The 18,699-nt window shown below is 43.9% G+C and overlaps 1 protein-coding gene across 3 annotated transcripts in view; it reads right to left on the bottom strand.

Moving 5' to 3' along the window:
- NF2 (NF2, moesin-ezrin-radixin like (MERLIN) tumor suppressor) overlaps positions 1 to 10,457 on the bottom strand; it is a 78,962-nt gene extending 68,505 nt beyond the window's left edge. For all 3 annotated transcript variants that reach the window (XM_060028311.1, XM_060028310.1, XM_060028312.1), the window contains exon 1: positions 9,885 to 10,457. In XM_060028311.1, coding sequence (XP_059884294.1) covers positions 9,885 to 9,998 — 114 coding nt within the window. In that variant the 5' untranslated portion in view covers positions 9,999 to 10,457. The remainder of the gene's footprint in view (positions 1 to 9,884) is intronic.
- Positions 10,458 to 18,699: the final 8,242 nt, after the last annotated feature.

The following is an 18,699-nucleotide window of genomic DNA, read 5'->3' as shown; positions in this document are numbered from 1 at the left end:
AGGGGATGGAAAAAGATATTCCATGCAAATGGAAATCAAAAGAAAGCTGGAGCAGCAATACTCATATCAGATAAAATAGACTTTAAAATAAAGAATGTTACAAGAGACAAGGAAGGAAATTACATAATGATCAAGAGATCAATCCAAGAAGAAGATATAACAATTACAAGTATATATGCACCCAACATAGGAGCACCTCAATACATAAAGCAACTACTAACAGCTATAAAAGAGGAAATCGACAGTAACACAATAATAGTGGGGGACTTTAACACCTCACTTACACCAATGGACAGATCATCCAGACAGATAAGTGATAAGGAAACACAAGCTTTAAACAATACATTAAACAAGATTGACTTAACTGATATTTATAGGACATTCCATCCAAAAACAGCAGATTACACTTCTGTCTCAAGTGGTCATGGAACATTCTCCAAGATGGATCACACCCTGAATCACAAATCAAGCCTTGGTAAATTTAAGGAAACTGAAATCATATCAAGTATTTTTTCCGACCACAACGCTATGAGACTAGATATCAATTACAGGAAAAAATCTGTAAAAACTACAAACACATGGAGGCTAAACAATACACTACTAAATAACCAAGAGATCACTGAAGAAATCAAAGAGGAAATCAAAAAATACTTACAAACAAATGACAATAAAAACACAACGACCTGGACTCCCTGGTGGCACAGTGGTTAAAAATCCACCTGCCAATGCAGGGGACACGGGTTCAAGCCTTGGTCCGGGAAGATCCCACATGCCGTGGAGCAACTAAGCCTGTGTGCCACAACTACTGAGTCCGGGCTCTAGAGCCTGCGAGCCACAACTACTGAAGCCCGTGTGCCTAAAGCCCATTCTCCGCAACAAGAGACGTCATTTCAGTGAGAAGCCCGTGCACCAAAATGAAGAGTAGCCCCCACTCACCACAACTAGAGAAAGCCCGTGCACTGCAACAAAGACCCAACACAGACAAAATAAGTAACTAAATAAACAAATTTAAAAACAAACAAACAAACACAAAGACCCAAAACCTATGGGATGCAACAAAAGCAGTTCTAAGAGGGAAGTTTAGAGCAATACAAGAAACAAAAACCTTACACCTAAAGCAATTAGAGAAAGAAGAACAAAAAAACCCCAAAGTTAGCAGAAGGAAAGAAATCATAAAGATCAGATCAGAAATAAATGAAAAAGAAATGAAGGAAACAATAGCAAAGATCAATAAAACTAAAAGCTGGTTCTTTGAGAAGATAAACAAAATTGATAGACCATTAGCCAGATTCATCAAGAAAAAAAGCGAGAAGACTCAAATCAATAGAATTAGAAATGAAAAAGGAGAAGTAACAACTGACACTGCAGAAATACAAAGGATCATGAGAGATTCCTACAGCAACTATATGCCAATAAAATGGACAACCTGGAAGAAATGGACAAATTCTTAGAAAAGCACAACCTTCCGAGACTTAATGAGGAAGAAATAGAAAATATAAACACCCAATCACAAGCACTGAAATTGAAACTGTGATTAAAAATCTTCCAACAAACAAAAGCCCAGGAACAGATGGCTTCATAGACTAATTCTATCAAACATTTAGAGAAGAGCTAAAACCTATCCTTCTCAAACTCTTCCAAAATATAGCAGAGGCAGGAACACTCCCAAACTCATTCTATGAGGCCACCATCACCATGATACCAAAATCAGACAAAGATGCCGCAAAAAAAGAAAACTACAGGCCAATATCACTGATGAACATAGATGTAAAAATCCTCAACAAAATACTAGCAAACAGAATCCAACAGCACATTAAAAGGATCATACAACATGATCAAGTGGGGTTTATTCCTGGAATGCAAGGACTCTTCAACATAAGCAAATCAATCAATGTGAAAAACCATATTAACAAATTGAAGGAGAAAAACCATACGATCATCTCAAAGATGCAGAAAAAGCTTTCAACAAAATTCAACACCCATTTATGAAAAAAACACTCCAGAAAGTAGGCATAGAGGGAACTTACCTCAACATAATGAAGGCCATATATGACAAACCCACAGCCAATATCGTTCCCAATGGTGAAAAACTGAAACCATTTCCTCTAAGATCAGGAACAAGACAAGGCTGCCGACTCTCACCACTATTATTCAACATAGTTTTGGAAGTTTTAGCCACAGCAATCAGAGAAGAAAATGAAATAAAAGGAATCCAAATCGGAAAAGAAGAAGTAAAACAGTCACTGTTTGCAGATGACATGATACTATACATAGAGAATCCTAAAGATACTACCAGAAAACTACTAGAGCTAATCAATGAATTTGTTAGAGTGGCAGAATACAAAATTAATGCACAGAAATCTTTTGCATTCCTATACACTAATGATGAAAAATCTGAAAGAGAAATTAAGTAAACACTCCCATTTACCACTGCAACAAAAAGAATAAAATACCTAGGAATGAACCTACCTAAGGCGACAAAAGACCTGTATGCAGAAAACTATAAGACACTGATGAAAGAAATTAAAGATGATACAAACAGATGGAGAGATATACCATGCTCTTGGATTGGAAGAATGAACATTGTGAAAATGACTCTACTACCCAAAGCAATCTACAGATTCAATGCAAGCCCTATCAAACTACCACTGGCATTTTCCACAGAACTAGAACAAAAAATTTCACAATGTGTATGGAAACACAAACGACCCCAAATAGCCAAAGCAATCTTGAGAAAGAAAAACGGAGCTGGAGGATTCAGACTCTCTGACTTCAGACTATACTACAAAGCTACAGTAATCAAGACAATATGGTCCTAGCACAAAAACAGAAATATAGATCAATGGAACAGGATAGAAAGCCCAGAGATAAACCCACGCACATATGGTCACCTTATCTTTGATAAAGGAGGCAAGAATATACAATGGAGAAAAGACAGCCTCTTCAATAAGTGGTGCTGGGAAAACTGGACAGCTACATGTAAAAGAATGAAATTAGAACACTCCCTAACACCATACACAAAAATAAACTCAAAATGGATTAATGACCTAAATGTAAGGCCAGACAGTATAAAACTCTTAGAGGAAAACATAGGAAGAACACTGATGACATAAGTCATGGCAAGATCCTTTTTGACCCACCCCCTAGAGAAATGGAAATAAAACCAAAAATAAACAAATGGGACCTAATGAAACTTAAAAGCTTTTGCACAGCAAAGGAAAACATAAATAGGACGAAAAGACAACCCTCAGAATGGTAGAAAATATTTGCAAATGAAGCAACTGACAAAGGATTAAACTCCAAGCAGCTCATGCAGCTCAATATGAAAAAAGCAAACAACCCAATCCAAAAATGGGCAGAGGACCTAAATTGACATTTCTCCGAAAAAGATATACAGATTGCCAACAAACACATGAAAGCGTGCTCAACAACACTAATCATTAGAGAAATGCAAATCAAAACTACAATAAGGTATCACCTCACACCAGTTAGAATGGCCATAATCAAAAAATCTACAATAAATGCTAGAGAGGGTGTGGAGAAAAGGGAACCCTCTTGCACTGTTGGTGGGAATGTAAATTGATACAGCCACTATGGAGAACAGTATGGAGGTTCCTTACAAAACTACAAATAGAACTATCATACGACCCAGCAATCCCACTATTGGGCATATAACCTGAGAAAACCATAATTCAAAAAGAGTTATGTACCACAGTGTTCACTGCAGCTCTATTTACAATAGCCAGGACATGGAAGCCACCTAAGTATCCATCGACAGATGAATGGATAAAGAAGATGTGGCACATATATACAATGGAATATTACTCAGCCATAAAAAGAAGTGAAACTGAGTTATTTGTGGCGAGGTGGATGAACCTAGAGACTGTCAAACAGAGTGAAGTAAGTCAGAAAGAGAAAAACAAATACCATATGCTAACACATATATATGGAATCTAAAAAGAAAAGGTTCTGAAGAACCTAGTGGCAGGACAGGAATAAAGATTCAGATGTAGGGCTTCCCTGGTGGCACAGTGGTTGAGAGTCCGCCTGCCAAAGCAGCGGACACGGGTTTGTGCCCCGGTCTGGGAAGATCCCACATGCCGCGGAGCGGCTCGGCCCGTGAGCCATGCCACTGAGCCTGTGCGTCCGGAGCCTGTGCTCCACAACGGGAGAGGCCACAACAGTGAGAGGCCCGCGTACCGCAAAAAAAAAAAAAAAAAAAAAAAAAAAAAAGATGCAGATGTAGAGAATGGCCTTGAGGACACGGGGAGGGGGAAGGGTAAGCTGGGACGAAGTGAGAGAGTGGCATGGACATATATACACTACCAAATGTAAAATAGATAGCTAGTGAGAAGAGTGCTTTGTGTCCACCTAAAGGGATGGGATAGGGAGGGTGGGAGGGAGATGCAAGAGGGAGGAGATATGGGGTTGTATGTATATGTATAGCTGATTCACTTTGTTATACAGCAGAAACTAACACACCATTGTAAAGCAATTATACTCCAATAAAGATGTTAAAAAAATAATTTAAATATCTGTATACAAAATAATATTATGTGTAAACAGACATAGGTTTACTTCTTCCTTTCCAATATAGATGCCTTTTATTTCATGTCTTGCCTAATTGTCCTGGCTAGAACCAGCAGTACAATGTTGAATAGAAGTGGTGAGAGGGGACATCCTTGTCTTATTCCTGATCTTAAAGAGTAAACATCCAGTCTTTCACCATTAAGTGTGATATTGGGCTGTTCCCTTCTATTCCTATTTTGTTGGGTGCTTTTATCATGAAATGCTGTTGCACTTTGTCAAGTGCTTTTTCTGCATCGATTGAGATAATCCTGTAATTTCTGCTTTTTGTTCTATTGATATTATATATTACATTAATTGATTTTTGGATGTTAAACCAACCTTGCATTTCTGGGATAAATCTCACTTGGTTATGGAGTATAGTTTTTTTAATATGTTGCTGGATTCCTAATATTTTTGTTAAGGATTGTGGCTTCCATACTCATAAGAGATATTGATCTCTAGTTTTCTTGTGTTATCTTTGTCTTATTTCAGTATCAGGATAATGATGGTCTCATAAAATGAGCTGGGACGTGGTCCCTCCTCTTCTAGTTTTTTGGAAACGTTTGTGAAGAATTGGTATTTATTGATCTTGAAATGTTTGGTAGAATTCAGTGGTGAAGCCACCTGGGCCACTAGTGGGTAGCACATGGGTTTTTTACTGTGAGTAGTATTTTTATTGCTAATTTACTCTTTCTTCTTGAGTCACTTTTGGTAGCTGGTTTCATTTTAGGAATTTGTCCACTTCATTTAAGTTATTTAATTATTTGGGATACAACTGCCATTTTATTTTTTGTTTTCTATGTTTTTCTTGTCTTTTTAAATTCTCTATTCCTCCTCTACTATTTGATTTGCATTAAGTGAATAGTTTCTAATGAAGCATTTAAATTTCTTTAATAGTTTTTCCACTATTTATTTATTTATTTTTCCACTGTATTTTTAAAGATTTTTTTTTTTTAAGTGGTTATTCTAGGGTTTAACCACATAATCCTGACTTATCAGAATCAGCTTCAGAGGGACTTCCCTGGCAGTCCAGTGGTTAAGACTTCGCCTTCCAATGCAGGTTCAACCCCTGGTTGGGGAGCTAAGATCCCACACGCCTTGGGGCCAAAAAACAGAAGCAAAATTGTAACAAACTCAATAAAAACTTTAAAAATGGTTCACACCAAAAATATATATATATTGGACTTCCCTGGTGGCGCAGTGGTTAAGAATCCGCCTGCCAATGCAGGGGACATGGGTTCAAGCCCTGGTCCCGGTAGATCCCACATGCCGTGGAGCAACTAAGCCCATGCACCACAACTACTGAGCCTGCGCTCTAGAGCCCGCAAGCCACAACTACTGAGCCCACGTGCCGCAACTACTGAAGCCTGCATGCCTAGATCCCGTGCTCCACAACAAGAGAAGCCACTGCAATGAGAAGCCCGCGCACCTTAACAAAGAGCAGCCCCCGCTCGCTGCAAGTAGAGAAAGCCCGCGCGCAGCAATGAAAATCAAATGCAGCCAAAAAGTAAATAATTAAACAAATTTTAAAAATATATATATATATTAAAAAAAAGAATCAGCTTCAGATTTATACTAGCTTAACTGCAGCGATTATATAGAAATGTTATTCTACATAGTTCTGTTCCCTTCCCCCTTTTTTATAGTATTATAATTATTGTATACTATATCTATTAAAGTTACAAACCCAGCAATATATTGTTGTAGTTATTACTTTACCATCTGTAATCATTTCCTTAGCCTATTACAGCTTGGTTTTCACCCACCTCCTTTGTACTGTTATTGGCACACCTATTAAACATATATTACGTTTCCATGTTATAGGCCCAACAATATAGTATATACAAATATTATTGTATATTATATACAAATTATTTTATATAATTGCATTTTAAATCAGTTAAAAGGAGGAAAATATACATTTATACTGTCTTTTATAATTATGTTATTACATTTACTGGTGCTCTTTGATTTTTTTCACGCGGATTTGAATTACTATCTGGGGTCACTTGCTTTAGGCCTGAAAAGCTTCCTTTAATATTTCTTGTAAGGTGGGTCTTTAAACAACAAAGTCTCTGTTTTTGTTTATCTGGGAAATTCTTTATTTAACTTTGTTTTTGAAATGCCCTTTTCATTTATATCCAGCTATGTTGGAGATAGGTTTCCTAGTTGACAAGTTTTTTCTTTGAGCACTTTGAATGTTATCCCACTGCCTCTGGCCTCCACAGCTTCTGCTGAGAACTTAGCTGTTAATCTCATTGGGGTTCCCTTATAAGTGTCAAGTCATTTTTCTCTTGTTGCTTTCCAGATTTTCTCCCTGTCCGACTTTCAGCATTTTTACTATGATGTGTCTGTGAACCTCTTTGTGTTTATCCTCCCTGGAGTTCATTGAGCTTCCTGAATATACAGGTTATTGTTTTTCAATTAATTTAGGAAGTTTCAGCCAATTTTTTTGGAATATTTTTTCTCTCTCCTCTCCTCTGGTAGTCCCATTACACATGTTGGTGCACTGAATGATCCTCACATTTCTCTGAGGTTCTGTACATTTTTCTTCATTCTTTTTCTCTCTACTCTTCACCTTACATAATCTCTATCAATCTATCATCAAGTATACTAATTATTTCTTCTGCCTGTTGGAATCTACCTTGAGCCCCTCTAGTGAATTTTTTATTTCAGTCATTGTATTTTCTAATTCCAGAATTTTTTAAATTAATTTATTTAATTTATTTTATTATTTTGGCTGCGTTGGGTCTTTGTTGCTGTGCACGGGCTTTCTCTAGTTGTGGTGAGCGGGGGCTACTCTTTGTTGTGGTGTGCAGGCTTCTCATTGCAGTGGCTCCTCTTGTTGCAGAGCATGGGCTCTAAGCACCCGGGCTTCAGGAGTTGTGGCACACGGGCTTAGTTGCTCCACGGCATGTGGGATCTTCCCAGACCAGGGCTTGAACCCATGTCCCCTGCATTGGCAGGCGGATTCTTAACCACTGTGCCACCCGGGAAGCCCCAATTCCAGGATTTTAATTTGGTTCTTTTTATAATTCATATCGCTTTACTGATACTATCTAGTTGATGCAAAAATGTCATTATACCTTCCTTCTTAATCATGCTTTCTTTTAGTTCTGTGAACATACTTACAGCAACTCTAGGGAGTGGTCCCCCCCACCCAACTGGGCTGGTTACTGTTATTTGCTTGTTTATTTGTTTAGTGACTGGCTGGACTGTTTTACTGAAATCTATTTCCCCTGTCACAGTGTTGAGGTCTATGATGTTGCTCCTCAGGAAGACATATCTTTGGATTTGCCCAAAGTCACCCAAGATGACAGTGGTCTTAGTAGGACTCTCCCTCTCTTTCCCTGGTCACACCCAACTGTTAAACTCCACTAATTGTGGTATATTATTCTATTATTTTCAACAATGCTCTGGGGCATAACTTGTTCTATAAAGTAATCCAATCAAAAGGTGGCTCTTTTGAGATTAGTGTTTGATATTTGTCCTGACCCCAGGAGGGCTCTTCCCAGCTGTCTTATTCTCTCCTGCAAACTAGCTGGCTTACAAGTCTAGGCTGTATCTTTATTAAATCCACAAATCTCCTCCCAATTGCCTTTCACTAAAACCTCCACAGTTCTTGAAAGCACCCTTAGGCATAAATTTCTCCACACTCTACTGCAAATGAAGTCACTACTTTCTGGGAAGAGATTAGGAGCCTGCTTCTCCCTCCAGGCAAAATCTCTGAGCTCTTGATAGAAGTGGGGAGGGGGAGACACACTAGCCTGAGGTCTTCTCAGTTTGCCTCTCCTGGCTGGTACCACCATCTCACAAACTGAGGGTGGGGATAGAGCAAATGGGACCCCAGTACTCTCGGTGGGCCATGCCCAGAGTACAGCTTCCATTCCATAAGTAGGAGCTGGGTGAAGGAAGGAAGCCCCATCTTTCAGCTTCACTCAACCAGGATTTTGCCTCAGCAGCAAGTAGCCTTGGGCAGGAGAAGCCCTAAAGTCATGCTCCTCCTGGGAAGAAAGCTGTCTGACTGGGAGCTAGGGGAAGAGGGAGCCCAGTGTACTGGGCTGCAGCCGTTGTTGAGAGCTGGGAGCAGGGACGGTAGTAGTGGTCTTGCTTCAAATACCACAAACTCTTGGGACTTCCCTGGCAGTCCAGGGGTTAAGACTCCATGCTTCCACTGTAGGGGGCCATGGGTTTGATCCCCGGTTAGGGAACTAAGATCCCTTATGCCTCTCGGCCAAAACAAAAACAAATACCACAAACTCTTGCCTTTCTTACCGAATTATCATAGATTTTCTTGAGTAGCTGTTTCTTCACTTGATGTTTGCCCTTAGGACAATTTCCAGAGGGTTTAAAATTTTTTTTTTTTTAATGTTTTACCAGTTTACAGGGAACCAGGTCAGTGGAGTTCCTCACCCTGTCATGCTGGAAGTTGATCCTGTCTAAGGCTGCTTTTGTGCTACCATGGTAGAGCTCAGTTGAGTAGTTGCAACTGAGACCCTAAAGCCGGCAAAGCTGAAAATATTTACTATGTGGGCCTTTACAGAAAAAGTTTGCCAACCCCTGACAGGTTACTGCTGCCAATGCTGCTGGTCCACAGGCCACACTTTGAGTAGCAAGGACTTAAACTACTTGAGAGGCAGTACTGTATTGGCTAAGATCTTGAATCAAAACCCCCCCTTCGCCATTTACTAGATATATGGTTTGGGGTACCTACCTCATTGAGTTGCTTTGAGAATTAAGTGTATGAATATCTGGCATTTAGGAAGTATTCAATAAATGATAACTGTTACCATCATGATAGAAACTGTATGGAAAGTTTAAGACACCGTCTCTTTCCTCAAAGTTTTGTTTTGTTTCTTCCCAGAAAATTTAAGCTGTGAAAAAGGGAAACAAGTACTATAGACTTTCCAATAAAACGAGATGCAACTTATAATATCTGGGGTACATAATATCATCTAATAAAGTTTAAACTCTATAGAGCTGGAGCTTAAGCGTGACACTGAAAACTAGAATTCGCTACCACGAATGCTTTCAGACTCTTGCAGTAACAATGAATGAAAACCTTCAGGAAGTGCTTCCAAACCCGAAAGCCCCATTGAAAAAAAGCAGCGATTATCTTTAACATGAGGATTTGGGCCTAGATGGCCCCTTCCAGTTCTGGTTGACTCTATCTCTGCCCAGAGCTGATATAAACAGAATCCTGAAGCTTCCACTTCCACTGTCACCGCGGCAAGGGCGTCCGCGTCGGTGCCGGACCAGCACCCGGCCGGATCCCGCCGCGCTCCCCTTCGCCGCAGCCCGTTGCAGCCAGTTACCTCGCAATTGAACTCCATCTCCGCGTCCATGGTGACGATCCGCACTGTGAACGTCTTGGGCTGCTTCCTCTTGAGCGAGCTGAAGCTCATTCGGGAAGCGATGGCCCCGGCCATGGCGCGGGGCTCAGGTTCGGGACCCTCGCGCCCCGAGGCCTGCGCTCTGGACCTTTTAGCCTCCCTGGAGGAGCCTCACAGGCCTCAGGGCCACCATGGTGGCCGGCCGGCCGGCCCGGGAGCTGGCTGAGCGGCGCGGGCCCCCAGCGGCCAGCATGGACCGCGAGGACCCTGCCCCGGGAACCGAAATGGGAGTTGGGGGGCGAACCCTGACGGCCACGGGAAGGGATCGCGATCGGGGACCGACGGGGCGGGCACGGCCCGGCTCTCCGGGACTCGGGCCGGGGACGCTGGTGACGCCCAGGGACGGGGCCCCTAGACGCCGGAGGCCCAGACCCCGCGCGCTTCTCAGCCGCCGAGGGAGGTGTCGGGGCCGCGCTGCAGCCGGGCACGCACGTGCGCGCGTGGCTGTCACCGTCTTCACTCCGCGTGCCCGCGGGAAGCGTCCCCTCCCCGCAGCCCCCGGCCTGCTCCCCGCCCCGCCCTCGGGCCCCCTAGATCACTACACGCGGTGCAACCTAACTCGGCGGCTGCCGCCCCGACGCCGCGGTTGGCTGAGAACCCCGAGGGAGGAGGAACTTTCCCGCTCTGTCCCACCTTCTTCAACAACACTTCACCAATTGGAAGTTCGGATCTAATTGGAGGCGCCGGCCGGGGCTCGGCGTTGAGTGGCTGAGGCGGCAGTCTCTCCGAATGCTTTTGTTCGCAGGGATAAGCCTACTCTAGCAAGACTGGTTGAGGTGGCGGAGCCCGGCTCGCCTTTCCCGGGAAAACACGTAGAGGGTCGTGCCGGGGCGAGAGAGATGGGTCACCCCTGGTACCGCGAGGGATTGCCCTTCGGACCAAGTCTGCGCCGCGTGTGGACCCCCAGGGGATCGTGTTTCGGACACCAGGCGGATAGTCCTGTTTAGCGCTTAATTAATTACATGTGCTGACCTCTGTTTCTCAAACTTTCAAATCACTTGTGGAGGCCGTTTAGGTAGCCGGCACTTTCCCCCCAAGTCCTTCTTCTCTTTAGAAGAAATTCTTATTATTACCGAGGGAGAGGGTAATAATTGTTCCTACGTCATGGGCTTGTTGAGGACTATAAAGCTTTAGAACGGTGGCTGGTCATATTAGGTTGAATCCTATGAAATTGCTCTTTTTGTATATTTTTTTTTAAAATGAAAGTATTTTGGGGGAATTCCCTGGCGGTCCAGTGGTTAGGACTCCGCACTTTTACAGCGGAGGGCCCGGGTTCAATACCTGGTCGGGGAATTAAGATCCCGCAAGCCACTGCCCGGACCAAAAAAAAAGCATTTTTCATTTTATACTGTGTGATTTCCAATTTATTTCGGATCATATACGTGTACTGTTTATTTTTTTAATGTCATCAAGGGTTATATGGATGTGTGTGTGTGTGTGTGAGAGAGGTGGGGAAGTATAACTTTGTGTATTAAAAAAAAAATCCTATTTTTGAATAACTCTTAATGGTTGAATACCTGAATGGTTGATCAAGAAGCATTCCACGAATAACTATCATTAGCATCACCCCAACCCTACAGGTGAAGAAATAGAAGCTCAGCATGACAGAGCTGGCTATCACCCAACTAGTGAGGGGCAAAGCTGGAACTCAAACCCAGGCCTATCTCACCCAGAGGCTGTTGGTATTACCTCTACTCTGCTCTGCTTCCCTGGTGGTGGCTTCTAAATTGCTCCTCCCTGTTCTGGCCCCAAGACCATGAAATACAGTTTTGGAACACTCAGCAGACACTGTTGATGTAACTATACTAATAGCATAAATTAGCTCTTCTCCGTGGGCCCCGGCGGTGCCCGCAAAGCACCAGCCAGGCCCCAGGAATCATTTGCTGGCACACTCAGCAAGGCTGCCAGGCTGCTGTGGGGGAACTTTATGTCTTGCCTACTGCTAGCAAATTCTCCCCACCAAACTGGTTGTTTAGGGCAGTCTGATTAGCGTGGGAGTGTCTATTTTCATTGCTTCAGTTCTTCCCTGCAGGTGGGAAAACCAGGCTGGATTCTCCTATGGGCTCCCCACAGGGACAACAAATCAGGGCTTTAACCCAGGGCCAAGACTGCTGACAGAAAATAAGTGACTCTGAGAACCCACTGAGGAGTAGCAAGAGGAGGTGGATCAGCAGGGGCTAAAAATGACACTGATGGCCAGTAATAGCTCATTTTTATGGAGGGCTTGCTAGGTGCTAGGCACTGGGCTAATTGGCCAAACATGCTGTTAACATTCCTGGGGGACATCCAGGTAGATGTATGGGTCTGGACCTCAGAAAGGAGGCCAGGGCCAAGAATCAAAATAGACATGATGGAATATTATGCTGGCATTAAAAATGCTGTTCACACAGAATAAATAGAAATGGTAATAGTACATACCAGATAAGGTTTTGAGAAAGAAAAATTCAGATAGGGCTTACTAAGAAAGACCTGGCACACAGACACCAGTTACTGAATATTTGTTACATGAATAAGTGAAGGACATGAGGAAATACTTACAGTCTCAACTATGGGAACAATGTTAATAGGTGCCATATATTAAGTGCTTACCATATACTCTGCAAAGTGCCTGGCATGTTTCTTCTGATCTTTATCAAAACCCTATTTGCTAGGTATATATTCCTTGTTTATACATGGGGAAACTGGATAAGGCTGAAATGAAGTAATTTACCCAAAATCATAATTGGTAGAGTTGCAATTTGCATATAGGACTGTTTTAATCCAGATCTCACCTGATATATTTTGTTTCTTCATTCTTCCAGAAGATCAGAGTTTCTCCAAGTGACATCCTTTCCCTCCAGGGGGGCATTTGGCAATGTCTGGAGTTTTTTTTTGTTTTTTTTTTTTGGTTGTCACAACCAGGGTGTGCCCCTCTCCCCTCTATGGGAAGATGAGGATGTGTGACCTGGTACCTAAGACTTCTGAGGCCATAGCCTTTTTTATTTATTTATTTATTTTTTAAGGCCACACCAGCAGCTTGCTGGATCTTAGTTCCCGACCAGGGATTGAACCCAGGCCTCGGCAGTGAAGGAGTCCTAACCACTGGACTGCAAGGGAATTCCCCTGAGGCCATAGCTAGGATGCTCCAAGGCACTATCCTGAAGCACTGAGCCTGGATGAAAGTAGTTGCAGATAACAGCTCCTACCTGAATAGCCTGGGACTTCCCTGGTGGTCCAGTGGTTAAGAATCCACCTTCCGAAGCAGGGAACATGGGTTCAATCCCTGGTCGGGGAACTAAGATCCCACATGCCACAGAACAACTAAGCCCAGGTGCTGCAACTAGAGAGCCCATGAGCTCTGGAGCCCGCGTGCCACAACTAAGACTCGACGCAGCCATAAATAAATAAATAAATACTTTTTTTAAAAAAAAAGAACCTACAAGGCCTTAGGAAATCACTGGTGCTCACCCTCTTCCCTTCAGGCCCAGGACTGAAGATTATTGAATTTGCCCAGACTGTCACCTGCAGTGTTGGAAGCAGGCAGATCTGAGTAGGAATTTCTACTTTTCTGTGACCTTGGGCATAACTTAGCTTCTCTGAGCCTCAGTTACCTCATCTGTAAAAATGGGCATAATAATACATGATATGACATGTTTAAGAGTCACTCTTAAATAGGAATTAATATTTATTGAGCACTCTAAGGTGCTGTGTAACCTAAAAAAGTTTTTTTTTTTAAACCATTTCTGGACCTCCGTTTCATCATCACTTAAAATGGGGAGAATAGGAAATGGGATTGCAAATACCAAAGCCTAAGAGCACATATAGATAGAACTTTAACTGGTGCTCATTTTCATATGCATGCATTTGCATTTAATTCTCATGATTAAGTAGATTATTATACTCATTTGACAGTTAAGAAAACAGAGACACCCAAAGCTAAGTTACTGGCCAAAGACCACACAGCCTAATAGAGGTACAGCCTGGATCCCAAACCCAGGTCTCTAACCCGGGCCCATGGCCTTCCAAGGACAGCATGCTGCAGGTTGCAAGGGGCCTTGTCTACAGCAGGCACTGAAAAATGACTGTTTTCTGGCCTAAAATTCATGCTCATGCCTAATTCGAAATTTTCTGCTATTTCTTTTTCTTTCTTTTCTTTTTTTGAAGATGTTGGGGGTAGGAGTTTATTAATTAATTTATTTATTTTGGCTGTGTTGGGTCTTCATTTCTGTACAAGGGCTTTCTCTAGTTGTGGCAAGCGGGGCCCACTTCATCGCGGTGTGCGGGCCTCTCACTATCGTGGCCTCTCTTGTTGCGAAACACAGGCTCCAGTCGCGCAGGCTCAGTAGTTGTGGCTCACGGGCCTAGTTGCTCCGCGGCATGTGGGATCCTCCCAGACCAGGGCTCGAACCCGTGTCCCCTGCATCAGCAGGCAGATTCTCAACCACTGTACCACCAGGGAAGCCCAATTTTCTGCTATTTCTGTGCTCCTTACTGTGGCAGATAATTTTGAGTCTCAAGCTGACATTCTGTATTAGTTTCCAAGGCTGCTGTAGCAAAATCACACAAACTGGGTGGCCCAGAACAACAAAAATGTATTGTCTCACAGCTCTGGAGGCTAGAAGTCTGAGATCAAGGTGTCAGCAGGGCCCTGCTCCTTCTGTAACCTGTAGGGGAGGATCTTTTCCTTGACTCTTGTAGCTTCTGGAATCTCCAGATGTTCTCTGGCTTGTGGCTGCATCGCTCCAGTTTTCCCATGGTGTTCTCCCTGTGTCTCTTCACATCCTCTTCCCTCTGTGCATGGCTGTCTATGTGTCTGTTTCCCCTTTTTATAAGGACACCAGTCAGGCTGGGCTAGAGCCCACCCTAATGACTTCATTATAACTTGATGACCTCTGTAAAGACCCTATTTCCAAATAATGTCACATTCTGAGGTGCTGGGCTTAGGACTTCAATATCATTTTTAGGGGACATATATGAGAAAAACACTCCTGTGTTTCTCCTTTACTTTCATACCCACAATACTTCTGACACCAAATGCATGGGTTTTCCACACTAAGCAATTCTCTGGGACACCAGCTGCATGTCGTATAATTTAATCCAATTCTGACACTAACTAGAGTTAGTACAGACCCCACAGGTTAAGGGCTCAGTCCCACGAGACTGCCCCCCACCCTCGCCCCTGGCTTCAGACGCCAATCAGAATTCCAGGTTGTAATCTAAACTTCTGGAGGACTGGTTATAAATCAGGGATCCTGTGACCTCCTCCTTAGGTTTGATAATTTGCTAGAATGGCTTGTAGCACTCAAGGAAACACTTAGGTTAACCGGTTTTTTATTTAATAAAGGGTACAGATGAACAGCCAGATGAAGAGACACGTAGGATGAGGTTTGCAGTGGTCCAGGGAGCAGGAACTTCTGTTCCCATGGAATTGGGGTGCACCACCTTCCAAGCACATGCATGTGTTCACCAACCTGGAAACTCTCTGAACCCCATACTTTTGGGATTTTTATGGAAGCTTCCTCATGTAGGCATGATCCATCATCAACTCAACCTCTAGCCTTTCTTCCCTTCCAGGAGGATGGGGGCTGGTGCTAAAAGCTCCAGGCTTCTAATGATGGTTTAATCTTTCTAGTAACCAGCCCCCGGTCCAGGAGCCCATCAAACATTGCCTCATTAGAGCAAAAGATGCTCCCATCACCCCGGAAATTCCAAGGGATTTAGGAGCTCTGTGTTAGGAACCAGGATCAAAGACCAAATAATTTGAATACACAGGGCTTCTGGTGCTTTTATCACTTAGGAAATTACAAGAGTTTTAGGAGCTCAGGTGCCAGGAACTGGGGTCAGAGACCACATAAAGATTTTCTATTATTTCACAGGACACAATTCAACCTACAACATTCCCCTTCGAGCAGTGGGCTCCAGGAGCCATATTTCTACCAGGATATCTGGGTAGGTCCAGGGAAGTCCCATTTTTTTCAGGAAGGATGCCTTCTGTAAACTTCACAGGATTCAAAACGTTGCATACCAAGACCCATGTTTCCCCATAGGAATGAATGTGAAGGAGGCGATGAAACGCGCTCGCACAGCTCGTAAATCTATAACCATCTTACCATATCTTTGCTTTTGATGCTGCTTCGTGTCTTTGCTGCGTTATCTCTATCCGCTGGCACTCTCCCAAATTTTCTGCACCGCCTGTCACGGAGGTGGTTCAATCTTATTCACGGTGTTCTATCACGTCCAATAGCCGCTCCGAAGTACTGATTTGGGGGCGTGGTTTTCAGCATTGACCTCTCTACTTCGTGAACGATGTTGTTGAATGACGTTGTTATAGCTTTTTAAAGTTGTTTATAATGACAGTGAGTGGCAAAATAACAGCTCAGTAGTCACAAAGAGGCAGTTGCTGGAGTCCAAAGCATGCTAACAACTGTGTGATTTGCTCCATAGTGACACAGAATGTGGTCGTTTTCCGGCTGTAGTGGCGCCGCCTTGTGGCATCAGCGTAAACACAATTTATAATTTGTTCCAACCCAACAGCTGTGAAATCGTTCAGTATTTAACCGGTTAAAATGTTCTCTTTCTCTGGCATTTGTATGATTTCCAGTTTACACATGGGGTGGCACTTTGATCATGTTTTTATGTGGCACTGTGTCAAAGTCACAAAATTCATATACGTATATGATGCATACTACAGAAAAGCTGGAACTTGGCAGTGCGGCTCATGCCCCAGCCGAGACATAAAAGCTTTCTTGTCTTTCCTGTCACTCCTGTTCGGGGTCTCATAGGAACTGGAGGATGCAATTCTCAGAGAGCAGTTGGGCCCGAGCATAAGAGCCCATCAATAAGGAGCAGGTGACACTGCCACAGCTGGATAATTTGTCTCTTTGCTCTTCTGCAGCCCATTTGGTGATGATCTATTTGTCCCAGGGAATAGATGATGGCAGGTTTGTCCATATTTTACACTTATGAACCTGCCTGCTCCTCTTCGCCTGGCTCTGCCCATCTATCTTTGTCCCTGCTCCTCTCATTTCACTTCACAGATTGGGCAGTAGATCTTGGCAATGAGTTATGAAGGTAGATTCCATGAGGGCATCTTTGGGAAACAAGGGAGGGAGAAGAAGAAATGGGTCAGCTCCCTGCAGAGAGGGGAGGATGAACAGGTTCAGGAGAAAGAGATGTCACAGACTCAGTGGTGAGCAGAAAGGGACCTCAGAGAAGAAGGGGAAGGGGAGATCCTAGAACAGAAGACAATGATGCTGGGGAGTCCTGCTCATAGAAGATGGCTTGAAGAGCTGAGTCCAATCCCAATAATTAAGTTGGGCCTAGTGCAGAACATAATTGTGGTAGCCAGCCTCCAGGAGTCTTGCGTGTAGATATTCACACCCTTGTAATGTCCCCTCCCACACTGAGCAGGGCTGACAGGTGTAACCAATGGGATATTCAGAAATGACAGAGTGTGATTTCCAAGGCCAATTCATAAAAGTCCTTGGGGGACTTCCCTGGCGGTCCAGTGGTTACGACTCCACGCTTCCACTGCAGGGGGCACAGGTTTGATCCCTGTTCGGTGGAACTAAGATCCCACATGCTGCATGGCCTGGCCGAATTAAAAAAAAAAAAAAAAAGTCCTTGAAGTTTCCACCTTACTCTCTCTTGGATCACTTGCGCTCGGGGAAGCCACCTGCCATGGGGTGAAGACACCCAAGCAGCATCTGGAGAAGCACACGTGGCAAGGAACTGAGGCACCTGGCCAACAACCAGTACTGACTTGCCAGGTGTGTGAGTGGCCCACCTTGGAAGCAGATCCCACAGCCTCCGTCAGGCCTTCAGATGACCACAGCCCAAGACAATATCTTGACTGCAAAATTGTGGGAGACCCTGAGCCAGAAACAGCCCAGCTAATCACTCATTCCTGAATTCCTGACCCATTTGGAACCGTGTGAGATCATAAATGTTTATTGTTTCAAGCTGCTAAATTTGGGGGTAATTTATTCTGCAGTAATTGGAAATGGTCTAATTATATAACTCCTTATTTGCAGAATTGTCATCCAACATCCATCTGGTTACTGCCCAGAATGCATGGTCCATGGGGCAGGGACCTATTCATACCAGGTGCTCAGTTAACGAGCATTGCATGTCACTGAGTGCCATAAAGACAGCCCCCCTGCCCTGCCACTTCAAGCAGGGTAAATGGGGTTAGTTAAGCAAGGAAAAGATTCTGGGGTGGAGTTGATGTGTGTCCCGGGGAGAGGGAAAGGGCCACAATTAGGATAACCATACATCCCAGTTTGCCCAGGATAGAGGGGTTTCCTGGGATAGGGGACATCTAGTGCCCAAACTGGGAAAGTCTGGGGTAAACTGGAATGAGCTGATCACCCTAGCTGGGGTGGGGGTGGAGATCTCGAAGCTGAATTTCCAGTGAGCCAGCCGCACTGGTTCACATGGCCTGGGTATGGAGACTCATCTCCCATCTCTCCTGGTCAGGGGTGAGACCATGCTCCCGGAGGACCTAGTTTGAGCCTCCTATCCCACTCGAATAGGGGGAGATGGGAAGACCATCTTAGAAATGCCTAGACCAGTGTGAGGAGGCTGCAGGTCAGCCCTCCCTTGTTTTCTCCAGCAGAGGTGGCCAGAAACACCAAGAATTTGGTGAAGACTCTCACCCTAGACCAGGAGGGCCAGCCCTTCCCTGTCCTGGCTTGGAAGCCAGGGGTCCTGGCTTCCTGTGGCTCGATTGCCAAATGCCCTACACCACATGGCCAAT

The sequence above is a fragment of the Delphinus delphis genome, chromosome 13 (assembly GCF_949987515.2).
Source record: "Delphinus delphis chromosome 13, mDelDel1.2, whole genome shotgun sequence".
Classification (NCBI taxonomy): domain Eukaryota; kingdom Metazoa; phylum Chordata; class Mammalia; order Artiodactyla; family Delphinidae; genus Delphinus; species Delphinus delphis.
This window is presented reverse-complemented; position numbering and strand designations above follow the sequence as displayed.